The 22,306-nt window shown below is 37.8% G+C and overlaps 1 protein-coding gene across 3 annotated transcripts in view; it reads right to left on the reverse strand.

Moving 5' to 3' along the window:
- The window catches only part of rock1 (Rho-associated, coiled-coil containing protein kinase 1), a 53,772-nt gene extending 31,496 nt beyond the window's left edge, over positions 1–22,276 (reverse strand). For all 3 annotated transcript variants that reach the window (XM_056743020.1, XM_056743019.1, XM_056743018.1), the window contains exon 1: positions 21,427–22,276. In XM_056743020.1, coding sequence (XP_056598998.1) covers positions 21,427–21,519 — 93 coding nt within the window. In that variant the 5' untranslated portion in view covers positions 21,520–22,276. The remainder of the gene's footprint in view (positions 1–21,426) is intronic.
- Between the last annotated feature and the right edge of the window lie 30 nt (positions 22,277–22,306).

Consider the following 22,306-nt stretch of genomic DNA (forward strand, 5'->3'; position numbering starts at 1 on the left):
ATGACACAAACAGATACCGCTCCTTTGATGCATCTGTAGCGGACGTTATTTCTTTAATCGCAGCACTTAGGCGTCTCCTAAACTGCATGCACCCTCAGGGCTCTAGAGTGCGACCAATATTCCTTTACGTGTGTGAACCAGAGGTCGCGTAATCCGAAAGATTCTTTGTCATTGACAGATTTTTTTTACCAGTGACGCCATCATTCTGGCAGATTACAATGAGGGCAAATTGTAAACACCCGTTTCCCTTCAGCGTGATATGCTCGTGAAGCGATCTTCGTGTCGTTGTCATGTGACTGACTAGACATGTGATGCGATTTGGCAAAACCGGTCGGATGTCGCGCTGGGACGCGGGAAAGACAGTTCACCTATCAAAGTAAACCACATAACATGAAGAATGAAGAAGTATTAATCCACATTTTCTGCCAGTCCTGTGTAAACTATGGCATGCAAAGTTTTTTATACAATGTTTTCGTGAGATGACAGAGCTCCGCATCTACAGCACCAGGAGTTATGCCCGCTCCACTGCTCACGCGAGCCGGACCGCGATCGCAAAATATACAAGAGATGATCAAAAGTCCAGACACTATGCGCATGATAAACAGCGTAAAACTTGCTTCACTGCTTATTAGTTGATGCCCGTAATGTTTGTCACTTTCCTTGTGTAGTGATAATGGCACTCGTTCTTTAAATGTGCGCTGCACCATTGTCCTTACTTTCGTTTTATTCCAACGGTTTTGTACAGTATTTTTATAGACTTCAACACTAGGAATTGTTTTTTTTTACTAAATTGTTATTAGAGTAAGTCTCTTACCACTGTAAAGTGATTTTTACTTGTGATGTTGGACTGTTGGGCTTTTATTTTCATAACTTAACTTTAAACAAGTTTTTCTCCAAATTCCGTTCCTGAACATCTTAGCGCTTCAGACGACAGAATAAGTTGGTTATTCTATTCTTACGCTACTTATTATCAACTTTGCACATCTGCAATTCTTGGTGCATTTGTTGTTGTTAAAGTTCTACAGTTAACATATGGGCTATGGGAGTCTTTGTTTTGATACACTATTATGTTGAAGGCCTACAGAGAAAATATTGTTGTATCTTAAGCAGTTGCACTTGTTCTGAATAGACTTTCTTGTAGTAGTCCTACAGAGAAAAATGTAAAATGCACTTGACCTAAATGCACTTTGTTTTCATGAGAGAACATATAATTGTACAACTTTTCAGCAGGCCAGTAGACCTGTACATTATTATTTAATATACACATTAGTGGGATCAAGTTAAACATCTTAGTTGAATTTTATTTATACTGTGCATTGTTGCAATGTGCTAAATAAATATTTGCATAATTTGTAATTGATTTATTCTTTGAAACTTTAATATTTATGCAATTGCAATGCCTTGATTTTAGTAAAGTTATTACACAGTAATAGCCATAAATGCAAGGGTACTAATAATTGGCATAATTTCTTTCTGTGTTTCGGTTTTCGGCCTTGGTTTCCTCTTTTTCGGTTTTCGGTTTCGGCCAAGAATTTTCCTTTCGGTGCATCCCTAGCTATAACCAGTTTAGGTATGACATGATGTGTTAATTGAGTTTTTTTTTTATTTTTCTTTACTTCAACCTTTTTAAGTCGAATGTCACTATTATATATTATATTTATAAAAATACTGTATGTATATTTTTGGAGCCCGTTCGATATGGGGTAAGTTTTACTTTTTGATATATGTTTGTGTTTCTGAGGCTCTAGACTACATGCAGCTACTATCACTTGTAACAAAAAACAGTGGTGGATGGTGTTATAGTTATACCGTCATGTGTATCGTTACCGCACTAAATACCAGATATTATCGTGATAGAGTTTTAGGGCCATATCGCCTATCCCTGGTCAGTATAGCATGGGTTTCCCCCAAAAAATGTCCTCAAGAGTGGATCACTGCCTGCTGTTCGAGATCATGCTTCATCGCCGGAAGAAGTAGGTAAACAATTACACGTTTTTTAAATCACCTTTCTTAAATAATGTGTTTAGCATTTTAGAGGCTATTGTTTACATGTTCGAGGCTAAACCTGAGACTAGACATTGGTCCAAAGACAAGTGTTATGTCGTAACCTGAATATCGTAACCTGAAGTGTAAAACGCAACTAGCCCATCGGTTCAGAAAACTTGTGACCGACAAAATTTCTGTAAACCTTAATCCTTACAAAGAAACAAAGTTAAAGCAGTGTCTTTCTCAGCGAATTCAGTATTTTCTCGTATGTCCTAATTGCAACAATACTTGGAGCGGATAGAAACAGAGTTCGCATTTGTAAGACAATGAGGAAATTGATACTCACAACATAATAACACCTAGTTGCTGATCTTTACATACCTGTCTGTTAAGTACAAGTACTCTGAATGCATGCTTTTGCCCATATAAATGTTTATGTCTGTTAGTAATATGCATGCACATGATTAATAATCAATGGCGAACATTTCATACAGCAAACGGTAAGCATATGTTGTTGTTTTATCTATGTTTTTGTCTTTTCCATTTAATTCAATTTATGAATAAGGCATTAAGGTGATTTATACTTATCTTTTTAAATAATAGCAATAGAATTTATAAACTATTGGCAGTATTGCAGTGTTATGTATGTGTGCAGGTGCTGAGCCAGTATCGTGCAAATGTACGCAGTTACGGAGCACTTTCATCGATTGAATGTACTGAATGAACACTCCCTTTACTTAACGAGACAATTGAGTCAAAATGAGACATTCTTTTAAACAGTTTTTTAATGAATTATATATCTAAATAAATATTGTTATCTATCAACATAGAAAAAAACTATAGAGTTAAAAATTTTTGCCATATCACCCAACCCTATGCAAAAGCATATAGAGTAGGGGTCGACCGATTATCGGCCTGGATGATCATGGACATCATATTCAGCATTTTTATGACCATTGACATTTTCGAGGCAGATTTGCCGATAAATCTATTTATTTGTGAAACGCACTATTTGGCTCTAAAGCAGCCTCCTCTGTTGTAACACGGCACTCTTTGGCCGAGCAATGCACGCCCAACTGCCCATCTGATTTGCTGAAAGTCTCGAGTCCGTCTTATCAACGAGGAAGGCTGAAGACACTGAAAGGATTGCACTCTCGCACTGAAACCATTTGCTGGCTTGAGCTGCTTCAGCGATTGCGCATCAATTGACAGAATAGGCATTTGCACAATATTTTAAGTCATGCCAATTCACAAATACAACCCATTTTAGAGCACCAAGTACTCAAAAGACAATCTTCAGTCAGTGCACTCAGGTAATGCGTGCACAGGGGAAACAGTCAGCACTCAAAGTGCTCGCGACAGGTGTCAGATTGAGTTTTTTTCACAACTTATTATGCATAAATGTTCAGACAGACACGTAATAATGCCCCTCTTGGCGAGTACACACATAAGCACAGTCGGTTGTCAGATACTGTGTGTGTTGTTTTTGGTAACCTACATATAAGACGCCGTTTCCCCCCACACTCAGCAACCTGTCACATGAGAGCTGTGTAGTGTGCGAGGTAAACGAGACAGAGACACATACATTTTATGTCAAGAAATAATACGTTTGCATTCCTATTAATTTATTTGTATTCAATATCCACCGCGATAAGTTAATTTGTGGACTGGAGTGTACGTTTTCATATGTTCAAGACTGTTCTGTTTAAATGCTAAGCTACATGCCGCTTACTAACCAAATTTATAAGCTGTGATTTTTGTCCTGTTTTTGTATTGTAGTGAGACAAAAAAGAAAAACGCACATAAATCTTTATTAGTCAAGGCAGTGTTATTTTTTTAACTTTGACCTAACTTAAGAAAGTCAAACATACAGAGTAAAATAACTTCATGTGATTTATTTGTACAGTAACAGAATATTAGTATTACTGAATCACATTCTGTTTTTGTCATTAAATATATACATGTTATCTATCTTATGTTGGATTAAAGAAGCAGTAAAACAGTTAAACCAAACAACTGCTCTTATTGTCAATATTGAAGCGTTACCTCAATAAATGTAGTACAATTAAGAGAATATTGCATAAATATTATATAAAATAAATGTCTTTTTAGTTTCAATAATTTCTGTTATACCAATAATTACATTTCTTATCTATTCGCATTATATCGGCCACATTGCTTTTTTAATATCAGCATCAGCCATTAAAAAACCCATATCGGTCGACCACTAGTTTGATTGAACAATACCTGAAACCAAAGCTGATACAGCAATGATAAAAAATTTTAGTGGTGGTAACGCCGTTAACGCAGTGAGACTATTATCGCGCGTTAAAAAAAATGTCGCCGTTAATCTATTCTCAAAGTTGGGTTGGCAGCTGGGTCTATACTACGCAAGCTATGATGACTTTCACCTTGATATTTTAGCGCGGATGTATACCAGCTTAACTGCACTGTACGGGGCAAGAACGAGATTTTTCAACTCGCGTCATTCGCGTCATTCTCGCCGCATCATCATCTCATAACCAGGGCTTCATTCGCGCGATTCGCGCAGCAAGTAGGTCTATTGGCTCTTTGCATTAACATATAAATCACTCGCGCTTGACACGCCATTCGCGTTTGGTCTGAATCACGTTACTGTGAAATTACCGCATCAAACGTGACGTGCTAACATGGATGCAGCTATGAAGCCGACGGGATTGCTTCAGTGAATATTAATTTTTAAGAAGCTTCCCAATAGAAACATCGACAAGACTAAGGTTGTTTGCACCTTGTGCAATGCGGAATTGGTTTAAAAAAAAAAACTTTCTCTCAACAGGTAGTGGTCTAGCTTTAGTTGAAACCAGTAACTTTGTATTGAGATCTAATGTATTATAGCTCCTGTATGACATATCGCTTGTTGCTCCCTCACTCTTTGTAAGTCGCTTTGGATAAAAGCGTCTGCTAAATGACTAAATGTAAATGTACTGTAGGAGCTCTTCCAGTCTCAAGTACCACCTAAACGCAAATCATCCCTTAGCTAATGCGGAAGTAAACACAAGTTCATCTTATTGAACATAATTTAATTTTCATCACCAATTATCATAGTAGAACAGCTTTCTCAAGCAGTTTGTGATGCATTTTGGAAACAGGAGATGAGCCCCTGGTCTAATGCGCCACCTGGCTTGAGAAACCCGTTCTCAAAGACTTACTTTTAGTCATTATTTGGGTAGCACACATAATCTGAATGCCTTCGGCAGAATTCAAATGAGCCATTTTAATCTAGATTAATCTTGGAATTAATCTAGATTAATCTAGATTAAAAAAATTAATCTATGCCCACCACTAAAATAATTATATGAAAATATTGCTTACTGAAGCCCTAAAGTAAACATCTCTTCGGGATTGTCAAGTAATCATTCAGTCAGTGGAAGGTTAATATTGCAATGTGTAATGCACAGATCCTATAGTTTTTTGTCTCATCCGTTCACAGCAACAAAATTACAACAGAATATAATCTGTGAAAAAAAAATAACAATTTCCCTCATTTGGCTATATCACATGAATATTATACATTAACATATTGCTAAATTTAAACTTTTTGACAAATGTGGTTCATCTATATTGTAGTTTTTGCCTTTTTATTTCAAATACATTGCTTACTCTGTAAATGAACAAACAGTTAGTAACAACAGCCCTCACAAACCCTTTATAGAGTAACACTCTTTGTGTAATGAATAAATGCATCAAGTCATTGGTTTATACTGATCTAGATGAACTTTAAGCCAGAGAGTCTACTTGCATGCTAATGAACTCCACCGCAGGTTATCCAGGTTTTTAAAGCAGTTTATTTAAATCCACAATGCATCTTAAATATGTGAGAAACACTGAAGTTTAAGCTGACAAAGAGCAAGGACTCATTGATAGTGCCACTCAGATACGCACAAAAATCTTATTTCTGGTTCTGACACTGTAATTATATTTTTTTAAACCTTGAGGGAAAATCTGTGGAAGCACTTTCCAGCCATCCGAATATTAAAGTTTCCACAGGCTGAACCACATCATGTCTCTTCAGCAGAATGCCAGCACCCTAAGGGTAGCGCCTCTCATTTCCTAACACCACCTCGCACCCACGAGCAAGCAACTTTAGGCACTGCAGTTGCAGCCCGATGCATACACACCTCATACCTCCTCCCAGGCACAATGGAGCACTTCTTTCCCTGTGTATATGTCGTTGCTGAGTGAATCAGACATACTCTTTTGTAGAGTTTCTCTCCGTGTGAGAAACAGAAGTACAGTCTCTGTCAATGGTCTCTCTGTTCTGAATCGCTCGCAAAACGAGAAGATTTAACAGTAGCTTCGGTGAAGAGGAATATGCCAGGAAAGTGTTATTCGACCAGGAGAGACAACGTGACGAACTGATCGGTCATCAAACGCACCATTACAGATCTTCATGTGAAGAAATGGACACTTCTCCTAGTTTCAAAGCAGCTCTCTCAACCTTTCATAATAAACAGTCTTCACAGATAGCCTATTGTAAGCTGGACAACATATGCTAAAAAAATTACGCTGTGAAAAACAATGGTTAACAAAATGGGTCAGAATTTGATGAATTGCACTTTTCATGTCAGACAAGCTTATCATTACATCTTTATCAAAGTTTACAAAAGATGCAAACGTGAGAAGGAAACGTCAGACTATAAAATAAGTCACGTCACGTCATTGTTTGACATGGGTGAGCCATGACCAGCTAAACAATAATATAATATTAATAGGCCCCCAAAGCCACACCCAAAGTACCTTTAAGGCAAGCCAGATCACTCACCGGCCACCTTGGGCAGCTATTTTCTATGGAGGTAATAGGAATGTAAAGCTCCTGTCTACTTGAGGAGGAAAAAATATGCATATCAAGTATCATAACAATTTTGAATCAGCAAAAACATCTGACAATAATGGAATTGTAAGTCTTATTTGTTCAAATCATGCTATTAAAAAAACAAACAACTACATACCGGCAGGTCTAGTAAACCATTATAAAGAAACAGAAGGGTGGGACTTATTTTTAGAAAGCTGGCAATACCGAGCATTCATCTGTTTACTGTGATATCAGCAGATCACACCTCCACTGCTAATATTCAGGGTGATGAAAGAACCTTTCGATTTCGTTGTCACACTGTTGCACATGTACTGCCTTTGAATCTGGCTGAACTCCAGAAATCTTCAGGATCAGTTTGCGCTCTGATTCACAAAGCCTCTCGATAACAACACAAGCACTGGTATAGAAAAGAACAGCAAATAAAAATAGGTCAAAGACAGTTATACAGTACGAGCATCTAACTTTAGCCAAGCACACAATCACAGCAAAAGAGATTCAGTCATTGTTGTGTCGCTGAAGCGAGAAATGATGAACCTAATTTAGGCAGTGCTGCAGTTTAGAGTTGAAGAACGCTCAACATTGTTGCGAGGGTATGTCAGTTGAGATCGCGCATCTCTAAGCTAGTATGTAGCAGACAGAACCACAAAAAAGTCAACATGAACCTACATTTTCCTATTACTCAGAGTAAAATAATGTATTGAGGGATCTTGGGTATTTGATTGGCTTTCAAAGGATATTTACTATATTTGCAATGCAGTCTTAAACTTATAGACAAAAAAATGAAAGTGATTAACCAGAATGCATCATGAAAAAAGACTTATCTAACCACCAGAAAAATCACACCTACATTATCTCATATACTCACAAACATTGGCAATGGTTCCGTGCACAAGCACTACTGAGATCACCACAGCTGGGACGCTACTTGAGCAAACACAGACAAAACCACAGAAGGGCGTGTTTCTATATAGTAATTACGTGACAAAGCATGAGAAAGCCTGGAAGTCAGTTAAAACAAAACCTCAGGGTGAGAAAACTGCTATCAAAAGATGTGAAAGCTAAAGTCACAGCAGACGGTGCTACTGATTTCTGTCTAAAACACTTATTTGGTTTCATTACATTACATTCATCAAATTGATAGTACAGTACAATAGAATCGTATTTATAAGCATATTCACATTCACAAATTAAAACTCCATAATGCATTGTGTAATTGAAATGTTTTTAGTAATGGTGTTTTAAGATTCAATTGCACTTTTTCCAGTTGACATACAGATCATCTAAAACACTTAGTCCAGGCCTACACATCTTAATAGATCTGGATTAAAGGGTAAGAAGCGACACTTGTTGAGCTACAGACAGAACGTTGACCTCATATACAGGAGCCTTATTTACAAGAATACTTACAGGTACGTACAGTTAAAGTATGCCTTTATCAATGCATGTCAATATGTCAAAATTTCTGTGAGCTTGTGTCCCGCCTTCAATGTAAATCTATTAAAGTAATGCAAATGGTGCAGGGTGAGTTACAACACTAATGCTGCATTCCAGACACCTAAGAATTGGGATACTTCCCACCTCAAACCTGGAAATAACATTTCGATCTTGTAGCATTGGAATTATTTGGTATTTATATATTTAGGGTTTTAAAGTTACTAAATCATTACAATTAGAGATGTAACGGTGGGTACAATTTAGATCACGATTATAGTGAACAACATTATCACAATTTCTGGAAATGTAAAAAAAGTACATGTAAACCAAATTTTATATTGAGTTTACCAATAAATGTACTTTTGTTCGATTAACATCAAATAGATAACATGGTAGTAGTGGCACATTGGGGGCTTGAGGTAAAAGTTTCCTAGTTCAGATTAAACAACCTTAAATCAGATTTTCATATAAACACAAGACAATTCAGCAAATCAACTGTCTGTGTGTGTTGTGAGAAATTGGGTGTACTTTAGAACCCAGGAGAAAGAGACATGACATCTGCGCTCATAAAAGCGCTCATTAGGGATGGGTATAGTTAAGATTTTATCAATATTGATACTGCTTATCGATACCTGTACTTATCAATACTGTTATCGATACTACACTTTATAATTTGATGAAAAAACACATGTGAAAAGATGTTAAACATTTAAAGGGTTTCTTTATTACAGCTGAGCTTCAGAACTGCAGTTTACAAAGGCTTCTGAGCAAACAGAAAATGCCACACAACAAAAGTGTGTGTGCTCCTTAGCATACCACTTACAGCACTTAGCATGTGCATAGGGCACGTCATAATGTAATTCAACATATTTACTTTATATCACTATGGTTATTTGGCTGGTAGTCCGTATTTCTTTTTTCCTTTCTGGTTTTAGGTTTACATGAATTTAATTTTCCTAGCACATTAACTTCAATTTACTAAAGTAAGTAAATATACTCTGTGGCCGAATTATTAAAAACAATGTAACTTGTTCTCAAGTAAAGGACTTTTATTTTGAGTGGTTGCCGGAAAGGGTGTTTGACAGAAGCTTTCTCGTTGTGAAACATAGACGCTGAAAGCTCCACAAGCACAACCATGGCTCTCTTTCACTCATAAACACGCAAAACAAGCAGATTACAAATACATTGCGGAAATCATATGGCCTTAGATATGACACATACATTGAGTAGGACCGTCGCGATAAAAACGTTTTGTTTGGCAATGAATCGCATTAGAAATAATTGCGATAGTCGACATTATTGTCATTTTATAAATATTTTAAGCCACTGATTAAGTACTGACATAATATTGCAAGTACACCCTTTTACAGAACAAAGACCTTTTAACATTGAAATCAGAATGTAAATAATAACTGGAGGGTAAATAAATTTACACTTAAAGTTTAAAATCAATAAAGCAGACACTTTGAGTACTCAATTATAATTGGTTGATTTAGTTACAAGCTGTTATGATGAAGTTTAGGGTAAGCAGAGCCCTTGATATGTGAACCATGGCGAGGCCAGCACGATTGTTTGTCATAATGTGGCCTTTTAAAAAACACTTGCCCAAAATGAGCAATGTAAAACTAATGTCTCTTTATCTGGAACAACTGTTCCATTCGTAAAGTGACCATCAAAGGAACAGAAACAGTACATGAAATTCGTCTAAGGTGTATTCATACATGTGACATGTCATATTTAACCTACCTGTCTGCAAGACCTCTCTCGAGCTCCAAATGCAGCTTTTGTTTTTATCAGTTGTGTTGCTGTTTTCGTTACCTCCATATTTAAAGAGAATAGCATCTTGTTAAATTTTATTCGTATTTTCATAAGACCCAGTAGCGCTGACGTACCAGGTCAACCGGGTACTGATGCTCTGTCTGACAGGTTGTCAGTCAGAAACTTTATATGGACGCAATAAGACGTGATGAGCGGATAATTGCAGCTCCGATCTCAAAAAGATGCGCACAGAAATACTGTAGATTTAAGTCATATCACAAAGAAAACGAACAGAGTTTTGTGGTGAAAGGAGGAAACGTCCAGTGGACTTGGCTGTCAACATTTGTCGTGCTGTACGCGTACTGGATGTGCAACTAAAACAAAACAATAGATGTATGACTAGCAATGTGTATGCCTTGGATAGATAACTCTATTAGGTTTAAAAAGGGGTCATATGGCACGAACACATGTTTTTCTGTGTCTTTGGTGTGTTTTAAGTTGCCCATGCATGCATTAAGACACGTAAAATTTAAAAATGAAAGTGTTGGAACAAAAGATGCATTCTGTATAAAGGGGAATGCTCATCCAGACCTACATGAAACGCATCGTGTAACCACACCCCCACAAGTCCACGTCAGCTCGTGGTATGACTTGACTAAGACCATTAAGTCAGTACTGTCAGTACAATTTCTCCGGAACCTGATGTTCCAAATACGGTAAGAGGCGTTACATTTCCGTCACATGCTTGCACTATTTGACCAATCACTACGCACTGGTTAACTGGCCAATCATCAGTGCTTCTCATACAATGCATTCACTTGGGCGGCCCACGTATATTTATGGTCACCCAAGTGTATTTGGGGTCAAAATAATTTTTATGCATCCATGCTAATAAATGTATCTGTGATCGAATAACTAGTGGATAAACAGCGCTTACGCGTCTTCTCTCCTTCCTTACTTGTTTGGTGTGAGAGCTGAGCGTATAGAGTGGAGAGTGCATTTCTGAAAATTCCGCTCTGCTTGCTCAATATAGCCTACGCTCAGTTGCTCGCTCAGCCCTCTTGGTGATATTGTCCTATGTACACCGCATGAACCTGAAGCCTGAATAAAAGCGCAACAGCATGCATCAACTACAAACGGGTCGTCCATTTGCGGAGGTGCGCAGGCGACAAGAGGTTTGATACAGGCCCATTTCAGTTCAAAAACATTAAAACATTTATATTTATGTCTCTTAAGAAGATATTGTCTCACTTTCCCAATGTAACAATGTTGCTTTTCTGAAATAAAACCTGAATAAACCTCCGGCCTCGGCCGACAAATGTAATCTCCGGAGGACCCATGCAGCCTTCGAAGATGCAGATACTTTGTCCTAGTTTCTAAAAGTACATTTGAAAATGCTGAAACGATTGAGGTTTGACGTTTAAGACCTCATTTCCCCTTTTTTGGACTATTTATCTTTAAAGCATGTTTCTTTTATTAACCCCAGTAATAATAAAGGTGTTCATAGTGCGTCTCATCTTTTGTGTGTTAATTTTGAATGTTGCACAATGGCGGTATGTGTATGGCAAGTAACGGAAATCAAATATACTTTATCAGTTATTATACAGTTATTCTAGGCACTCTTTAAATAGAAAATGACAAAAAAACATTGTCTGTAATGTGACAGAATGTCGGACTGAAACATAACTGCTCTTTTCGTGCCTACTACTTAAACTGGGACATTTATTCAAAATTTTTATTATAAACTGAAAACAATTAGGCTTACTAGACACATTTTATGTCAGAGTGGGATCTGAGTAAGATTTGGTGAAGTTATTCTATTTGTCTTATACAGCAGCAGACTGAGGAGGATGTTCATCAGCATGAACGACCCCAGTGAGCACCCTAGAGGTCGACCGATATGCGTTTTTCAGGCCGATACCGATACCGATTATTTCCATGCAAATTAGACCGATAACCGATATTTTGAACCGATATATATATGGTGTAAAAACGTAAATTTATATAGAAATTAAGAACACATGCTCTGAAACATTTGAAATATTTTTAATTCTGACTGAGAAATCTTAATCATAACACTTATATTAATACTAATAAAAGAAAGAAGGGAGCACCCAGCAGAATTCTGTGAACATTTTGTAAACCACAAGCAACACAGTAAAAAACAACAAGCAACAAATGAAAAAATGAATTGAATGTAACAAATTATATTTATTTATGGAAAAAAATATGTTCTGATGACTTTAACATTGCATACAATACTTTTCAATTAATCATTATGCTAATCATTGGATTAACTAGCACAATTTGAATTTATATATTAAGTGTAAATAATTGAATTGCCTTCATAGCTTATTGTGTATGTTGTTGAAAAGACCACAATATTTTCATGAAGCTATAACATGAGCATGAGAGCGCTCTGACTGAAGACCGCAATTCAAGTTCTTTATGCTTTAAAATGTCTTGTATTTTTGAAATGGCGTCATTTTAAGTGACGTGCAAAACGCCAGCTCGATCAATTACAAGAAACGCGTGTGCAGTGTGCTGCTCGCTTGCAGAGCAAATCATTGTTATACTGAGGATGTGAATTATATCTACATGATAATAATGCGTAAATCCCGCGGAACCTGCAGGAAACCCTCAAAGCTGCTCCGAAATTCAGGCACTTATTATATTGAAGTGTTTTGCATCTTCAGTGCAGTGGATTGAGATTTATTTCAATTTCTGATGCTGCTTTACCTCAGAGAGCAAGAACCCGAAGCAGCGCTTTCGGTGTGACAGTGAAAAAAGACTTTCTGTTCCGCAGCCTCCCGTGTTGATTGGCCGGACTCGTGACTTAGTCCCAACAAATCATAGGGGCAGTGGGCGGGCATTACTCTAGGCAAACCCCTAGAGTGACGTGTTCCGACTGCTCTCGCTAAATCCTTGGCTGCGTCAGAGCCAAAAAGCGCATTTCAAAATTAAATGACTTTATCGGCAAATCGGCTTTGAAAATGATCGATATCGACTATCGGCTAAATCCTTAATATCGACGCCGATAATCGGCCAATTCGATAATCGGTCGACCACTAGAGCACACAACAATTAACTTCTATACTTCATGTTTTCAAAATGGCATTGTTTTTTATACATTTATATTAAAGGGGTCATATGGTGCAAAACTTGTTTTTCTGTGTCTTTGGTGTGTTATAAGTTGCCTATGCATGTATTAGACATGTACAATTGCGAAATTCAAGTGTCAGAATAAAATATGCATTCTATCTAAAGGCGAATGCTCACCAAAACCTGCATGAAAGCGCCTTGTGTAACCACACCCCCACAAATATATGTAAGTTTGTGGTATGATTTGACTAAGACCGCCCAAATGTATACGCAAGTAAGGTAGGCGTGCCTGTCAGTACAATTGCTTTGGAACCTGATGTTGCATTTGTTCCTGACATTGTCATGAAGTCACTGTATTCCTCTTGTGTGACGAATTTTAAATTAGATGAAGTTCTCATTATATATTTAATATACGTAGCCTATAGGCTACTCAACTCCCGAATAAGAAAGGCATTGTATGCACCCTGGAGAAGACCACCGCTGATTTAGATGCGTAAGTCTCATTCATAGATCATGTTTAACGACAATAATATTATAGCCTAACAAACAATAATTGGAAAATGTTCCATATGGATTTTGAATAAATTAGATGTTCACTCACACTGGGAACTTTTCAAAAATAGCAATGTGCAGATTAAATGCCAAATAATCTTGCCACTGCTTTCTCAGATCATTTTGTGCTGCATTTAAGCTTTTATTCTTTCAAAGACGAGTGGCGTTTAGAATACATGTTCTATTGATGCTCAGAATAGTTTCGGTTTCATAGGCAGCAACAGCTTATCGTAAATACAGAACAGAACAGTGGGACTTAGTGAGCTGTACTATTTCAAGTTGGACGTACGTCACAAGGCAAGTAGTCCAATAGTTTAGACACCAAATAATATGGTCTAGTAAGTGGCATAGATTTTTAAATGCATGAATTCCACTGATTTGATTATATGGTAAAGGGGCCCCGCATCCAATCTTGCGGGAACCGGGAGGGCCATCGCAGTTTGCGTTATCCAACTGGCCGTAAAGCATGGAACTGGAACATACACACGTTTGAACCCCGCCCTGTGGGCCCGAGACAAGAGGTTATTTGATTAGCGTGGAATTTTATTAAGCGGTGGGTGGGGTGGCCACGGGGTGCTGGAGAGAAGAGTGAGCAAAGGCCTCCATTCATTGATCAACGACGACTTCTGAAGGGCAAAAACAACACTCTTGTGTTCAGAGGCCTGGGAGCCCGTCCCCACAGATCATTACTATTCAGCCTTTAGCTGAGTGCTCGTGTTAGGTAAGGAGCCTGTTCTCACACCAGTCAGCACAACAAGCAGACAAAACAGCCTTGGCATAATGGTGCTAATTTTATTGCCACAACGCTGCTGGAAAGCATGGAACATCTCAGTACACGTTTTGCATGGAATGTTCTAAACTCAGAAGATAGGAAATTGCAGGGCAATTGCCTAATGGTGGCTTATTAATCAGTCATCTTTCCAGGCCCATAATTCTCATTTATTCACGTTTCACATTAAAGGAAGTTAAAATAAAAGCGAACAAAACAAAAAGAGAGAGACCAGCCGTTTGAAGGCTGACTTTCAAATTGTAGTTCTGTTTGTTTGGTTGACCTCAAACGCCAACTTCTGTCTAATCCAATGGTGAGAGTTGATTTGGTTTGGTGTCACAGATTTTACATGTTTAACCTTTACGGTCTGGAAATTAAAATCAGTAGACATAAGCGCAAAGCAAGCACGTTCAAACCACAAACCAAAGTGTTCTGCTCTAATAAGATTGTATTTGGTACGGCTATTCAAATGCAATCCATATTAGATATATTTATCTAATATCTGACAATACCCATGAACAGACATGTATCTAATAGGGATGGGCATTTAAAGCAAAAATAATATTCGAAGATCGATGAGAACTATTCGAAAATTATTCGAAATTCGCACCCCTCCCCCACATGGACGCATTTACAGTATCACACAAACAAATGGAGAGAGAGAGAGAACATTTACGCTTCAAATCAGTATGACGCACACTGGTTTATGTATTATGGAATATGCAATCTTACGCTAAGCAATACATTAAAATAACGTGCTGAAACAAATATATTAACAACCGAATGACGGCACTTATTAACAGTACGTCGATCAGCATCAACTGCTCATAATGCTAGGACATTTCCTTGTAAAATATGAGCATGCACATTTATACCAACTAAAAAACAGCAGTGTGATTAATCAAGGAAAATATATTAAAGCCATAAAGATTTTAGACAAGACTTAAAAGGCGTTAAAACATATTAACCGAATGACGGTATTTATTAACAGTTCGGAGCGATTTCATGCATTAATAGTTCATAAGGCTTCAGTTTCAATTGTCATGAAAAAGTTTCTGCAGGCTGGCAGTGATGGTTTTTCTAGACTAACAGTAAACTCAGGCTGAACAAACTCCATTAGATTTTTAAAACCCTCTCCTCCGACAAAGCCGATCGGAAGCATATCCTTAGCGATCATCTTGCTAGTTAGAGCCGTTATTTGCTCCGCCCGTTTGGGATTGGTTGTTCTGACCATAAACTAGCACCTGAATGCTGACCTGTGGATGGACCTGCTGGGTGCTTCACCCTCAAATGATTGTGCATCGTAGTTGTTGATCCATGATAAACCAGCTTTACATTGCAGAGTTTGCACTGCACTTTATTCTCATTCATTTTATTAAAGGACCCCACACACAGAACACATTTTTGATATCAATTTATCGTTTCCGTTATGCCACGCGGGTCTACAGTGTGCGTAACTTCGTTATCAATTCTTGTGGGAAAATGTTTTGCTCTACTGTCTCTTGATTGACAGCCTTTAGGTTTAGGTGCGTTGTTATTGGCAGCGCCACCCTTTGGTTACATGAACGCGTTACACGTGAAAACACGGCAAGTTTTTTAAGATCGCACACACTATTCGAAATTCGATAATTAAATATACTTAGGGGTGTGCGACATGACGATATTAGATCGTGAACGATTAAAATGACTGCACGATCCACTTTTTCGGGAAAATCGTTAAATCGTCTTATATAGTGCTGTACTATAGAATTCGTCAACATACTTGCGATAGATTGCGCCATGTTAACAAGCTCGTATACGTTGCTTGTGAATTCAGTAAGATTAAGTGACGCGGTCAGTGAAGATGGAGGGAAACACGGAGGACTTGGTCCCTAAAAAAAATTCTATATCAGTAATAATGAAATGGTTTGGGTTTTCCCCAACTGACACGGCCCAAACAACAGTTATTTGCAAATGTGGCAATGATAAGATTCGAGCGTCATAAGGCAACACAACGAGCCTTTTTAACCACCTCAAAATAAAGGGACTGAAAGAGTATGCCGACAGTCAAATTATAAAGGGATCCCACGCGAGTAAATCAGGTACAACCAAGCATACGGAAACTAAAAGGCTTAAACAACGACTTTAGCGAAAGAACCATTTGAGAAAAAAAAACACGTATCTGTATGACAGAACGAGCAAGCACTGGAAAGATGTCACTGACGCGGTCGCATTTTACCTGGCCAAAGACATGATTCCCATAAAGACTGTGGAAAATGAGGGCTTTAAAAAACTGCTCAAAGTCGTAGATCCACGTTACGAAATACCCAGCCAAAATATTTATCCTCCACGCCCATTCCACAGCTTTACTCCGAGTGCCGCAACAAGATGAAAAACAAAATTCAAAATGTAAAGTTTTTTGCTAACAGCTGATTTATGGTCTTGCACTTGCATTAAATATTAACTTGATTAAAATATTCTTCAAAATATAAATGGTAAAGAGTATATTTTTATATGGGGACTTAGTTTGGCTGTATTGAAGCCCCTTTAATTTGCAAAATAGTCTTAAAACCAACTTGAAGAAGAACCGCGATAAAATCGTGAATCGTGATCTATCTGGAAAAAATCGTGATTTGAATTTTTTTCTAGATCGCCCACCCCTAAATATACTATTCGAATATTCGAAATTCGTGACTCATCCCTAGTATCTAAGAAACCCTTCATACCCTGACATGATCACAATAAATCATATCAGATTAGAAACAACCTCTCGTCTTTTCTTTGGGAATGTCCATTTTAAATTTGTTTAATAATACAATTCTGAGCTCAAGTACAGCCAATACGACACATGTTCAGGCCTGTTTATACACTAGCCTGGCTCCGCTTCGCGAGCCTCCGCTGTCCGCGCGCGCAACTCCCCAAACGGACGAGACGTTTATACTTGACGCGTTCGCCGTTGAGATATTCTTTAAAACGACAGGGGGCACACAAAAGAAATCGTTCTGCAAATCCGAAGGGAATAGAAGAAAAGTAGGAATATTACCGGAATTACGTCAGATCATTCAGAATGCGTCTTGCGAGCAGCTGCTTGACAAGGAAACGTAGGAGATTTTGTGTTGTTGCTACTATCAAAAAAAGGGCTAAAACGGAGATGGAATGTTTACCCACTGCATGCCACAAAACGTGGAGATGTAGAATACATCGCTCTTGTTAAGCAGATGTATGTGCTGGACGGGGAAATGAATTACAAAACTATTGTTTGTTGATTTAATAAATTTCTATATCAAACTTTTGGTTCACTCTTTCATTTCTGTGCATAATGCAGACACATTTCAATATATTGTTGGTTAGGGACTGCTAAATGTACATTGCCATAGATTAACCCATTGGAAGTCTTTATGTTATATTAAATGAGAAGATATAAGAACAGTTCAAAAGAGCAATGTTGATAAATATTGTTTTATTCTGAATACAATATAAAACAGACACACTGATGATTAAAGATGTCTGTACAGGCGTACATGTTCAGCCAAAATCTATTCAAAGCTTTCATGTTGACTGCGGCGCCGCGCGAACTGTTAGCTTGAGTTACAAAAAATGTTGAGCACGCCGCAACGCGAAATGAGCGCGCGCTCACCCAAAGCGAACTCCGCGAACACCGCGATGACGTCATATTTGGCGCGCGCACCCAGGCTAACTAGCGACCGCGTCGAGTATAACCAGCCCTTACGACTAACAATGTTACTACTTTATATTAATAAATAAATAAAAACACTGAAGTGCCTTAAAATGCTCATCTCGCTCAATAGCTCCTCACACTTTTAAAATAGCCAATATTATGTAGTTACCTCAGAGCATAAAATTAAAATCACTTCTGAGATACATTCAGCTGCTGTGTGAACACAGGCTTGAAACACTCGTAAAAGTATGGTTTCATCTGCATTTAAAATGAGCACCATGATGAACCTATAATTGCATTACTGCTTTCATGCTGCTTTAATTTCACTGATTTCAATATTTGACATCATTACTCAGTCAATATTAAAGTTATCAAGTTTACATTTTCATAGAATGTTACTTACATAAAAGTATGATGATTTTATGTCGGAAACAGTAAATCACAAAAAAAATTCTTTAGCTGGGTTTTCACAGGCAGGGTCACAAAAGTATGTTGAATCTCACCAACACTTCAAATCACATTTTCAAAAGGAATTCCTGTCACCAAATTCAAATTAGGTCAGCGTGTGGAAAAGAACTATTAAGTGTGAAAATGTCTTTTCTGACACATTCCTCCAGGAATGTAAAGTCTAAGGAAAATATAACACAACTGGAAATACTGATGCAGGTTGTTGGGTGCAGCCCCATGGCAGAGCAGCCAGGGGAAAAAAGTCATCCCCAGTGTACCGCGAGAAACTGTCACAAGCTTTTCAAGCAAACAGTGGTTTTGACCGGCACGTTGCCCATATTGAGTGAACATGCAGTCTCTGTATGCTAAAAGTTTATTAGACAAGTCATATCTCCAGCTACATAGAAGTATAAGAAGCGGATGCAGGGACAGGTGAGCTGATACACATGGAAAAGACTGGTAAGAACAGGCCAGAGGTGAGGGGATGCTTCAGATGAATTAAACAAAAGTACCACTACACTTTCCAGTTGAGAGAAAACACAGCTTAGGTTTATACAAAGGCTGCTGTGTAAGGGAGGTTACTGAATGACTGAATGCAGTATAATCAGTTGTATGACAAAATTCTGAGCGGTTTGAATCGGATGACTAGGGTGACTGTCAAACACATTCTCATTCTACGGTAATGAGCATCCCAACCACCTTCAGAAAAGCAAAATGGATAGAAGTGCCAGAAGAAAGCAGACGTACTTGAACAAACATTCATAATCGAACCCTTCTTATTTTTACTCTACAAATCACACGAGATAGTGAAATTTCAATGTTTACAAAAACATAAATGGCTTCGTGATGTTCTGTACACATGACAATGAAATGAGGGCTGGGCGCTTTGAAGGTGTTATTATCGTATTTCGTCTTGCAAACATCCCGATGTCAATTACAACAGACAGATACCAGACGATAATTGATAATAATAGAAAATATGTTATATAACATTATCCTGAGATGTATGCTTTGGCATGAACGCTAAAGTTCATATGCAAAGACGAGCTGGATCGGCAAAGCAAAACCTCGCGGGGCTGTACCGGTGTTCAAATTGTCCTACCCTGTCAGATTTTCTAAAACTATTGTTTATATACGCATTTTACCTGATGAAAGAAGTCACTGCAACACTGTATGTGCGAGTGTCGCGCCTGTGTGTGTGTGTGCACGCGTGCCTGCGTACGTGTTTGTTTGGCGGGTACGGAACAAATTCCCTTTCTGCCCGTATCCACTTATTGACGTCTGTGCAACGTTGCATGAAGTCAAATACAACCTATATTATCAGATATCGCGATAATTTTAAAGTCTGTACAGAATTTTTTTTAAACACATTGAACAGCCCTACATGAATAACAACATGTCCAGGTCACAATTTATGTGTATTTTTTTGGATCATTAGTGGATTATTATCATGTGTATTTAAGAAATTTTTGGTAGCTATTTTTATAAATTAATTAAAAATACAATATTTTACACATGACGTTTTAGCAAAACATAAGGAGAATAAAAAAAAGAGAAAATGTGACAGAATACCGACACAATGCATGCAATAAAAAAGTTTTTAAAAAGTTTTAAAACTTCTTAAAACCATAATATCTCATTTGAGTGAAATATGACTCAGACTTGTTCAGGTTTTGTAAGTAAGATACATCCTTTAGCTCTTTGATATAAAGCATTTTGCATTAATGCCATTGAAATCCAATGACCTTCAGAACAATAGCCATTGTGGTTGTCAAAGTCTGAGAAATACATTACTACATATTAATAGTGGCATCCATTCCATTTACATTTATTTACATTTAGTCATTTAGCAGATGCTTTTATCCAAAGCGACTTACAGGTGGGGTAGGCAATGGAAGCAATTGGGACAGCATAAGTACAACAAAAGCATAAGAGCAATCAAAAAAGAAAACTGGTCTCATATAACCTAACACAGTATACAGAACCATTCATTCATTATTTTTTTAAAGAGTAGAGAAGAAAATAGAGTCAGAACAGATCAGTCAGATGCTCCAGTGTCAAACTGAGACTTTGTATTTCATGTCAGGATGTCATACTTCGTCATCTTAATATAACATGATTTTAAGTTTTAAAAAACTTTGTACACATACAGTAGGTGCTGGAGACAACTCACGGGATTTGGCTTTGAAAGTCAAACTGACAGTACACAGATCACTTAAACTGATATTAAAGATCGTAGCACGGAAGCATAAAACTGAATTTGAGTTACAAGTTACCACCTTGCTAAAGCATCGGGATTGTTTGCATAGTTCATCACTGCAAACAGTAGGTATACAGTGAGAATGAATAGAGAGAGAACACATTTACATGAATGGCTATGGTTGGTGTGGCCTAGTGGTTAAAGATATTGGCTGATTAATTAATGAATACATGCATAAACCTTCTAAGTTCTGATCTAGAAACTGTCACTTTGTGTTTATGATCAAGACATTTAACTTGATCAGAGTGTACAGTAAATTGTCATTCACTCATGGCAAAATCCCGTGCATAAAAAGTGTATTTACCGGTTACCATTTCAAAAACGTTCAAAAGTGGAAATACAAAAAAAGTAACAAAACTGAAATCATTCAAATACTTTAAAGTAAACAATAAGGACAAGGAAGGCTACTGTCGTTTATCACATGATCAATGAGAGAGAGAGAAAAAACACTCTTTTAAGTCATTGTACTGTTTTGTATACCCTGCATCACAGTAATATTCTGTATGCACCACATTGTGCGTATTTCATATTAGGTTGTATAGATATTGCCAGTAATCCACCAAAACAAAGGAATCGCAAAACCATATCAGCAAATAAAGCAAACTTACCAACAGACAGTCTGTGTTGATCTCTGATTTGGGATCCTTCAGCATAGCATCGATCTTCTCGAAACGAGCTGTCATACTTTCTCCAAGAGGCATATTTGTAGACGATCAGATGAGTTTAATTCAAGAGAAATTAGTTTATCTGGCTAAAATTAGCGAGTTAGCTCGCTAACTTCCCCCTGCCCTCACAATGCAATAAACACCAGTTTGATCAAAGCGACGTTTTATGTCTTACTGCCTTATTATCGCTCTCGTTGAAACTTATAAAAGACCGAGAGATGACAAAAAGCCACATTTTTAGGAAAAAACCACCAAGACGAGGCGTCCGGATTAGTCCATGACAACTTGGCAAACAAACACAAAAGTAGCAGCAACAGATTATACGGCGCTAAGCTAATTTAGCTTCATGAGAAACGAGGGTAGCAGACTGTTTAAAAAACACACACGAACTGATCACATTCACGCAAAACAGGTAATAAAATAAGTGTTGCGAAGTTAACATGCGGCCACATTAAGATAGATTATCCAGATCCGTGTCTATATGACCGAATGCCAGGCCAAACAAGTCTGACAGCTGCAAAGTAAGAAGTGGCGAAAAAAACTTCGCCTTTCAAATTTCGATTAGTTAAAAGACGATCCTGGTTAAAACGATCCTTTTTAAATCCGTCCGCAAGTAATCTCTCTTGGTCCGCAGGTCAGTTTTAGGTTCCCCAGCGAGCACGTAATCCACGAGGGTGTAACAATAAGGATAAATCAGGCTTTAATCGATGCTATTTTCAAAAAAAAGTGCCCGATATTCTCCCACTGCCTTGACGAACATGTCCGCCTTCCTGTAGAAACACCCCGCAAGTCAACTTCGAAACCTCTCGGACTGCGCATGCGC

The sequence above is a fragment of the Triplophysa dalaica genome, chromosome 3, assembly GCF_015846415.1.
Source record: "Triplophysa dalaica isolate WHDGS20190420 chromosome 3, ASM1584641v1, whole genome shotgun sequence".
Classification (NCBI taxonomy): domain Eukaryota; kingdom Metazoa; phylum Chordata; class Actinopteri; order Cypriniformes; family Nemacheilidae; genus Triplophysa; species Triplophysa dalaica.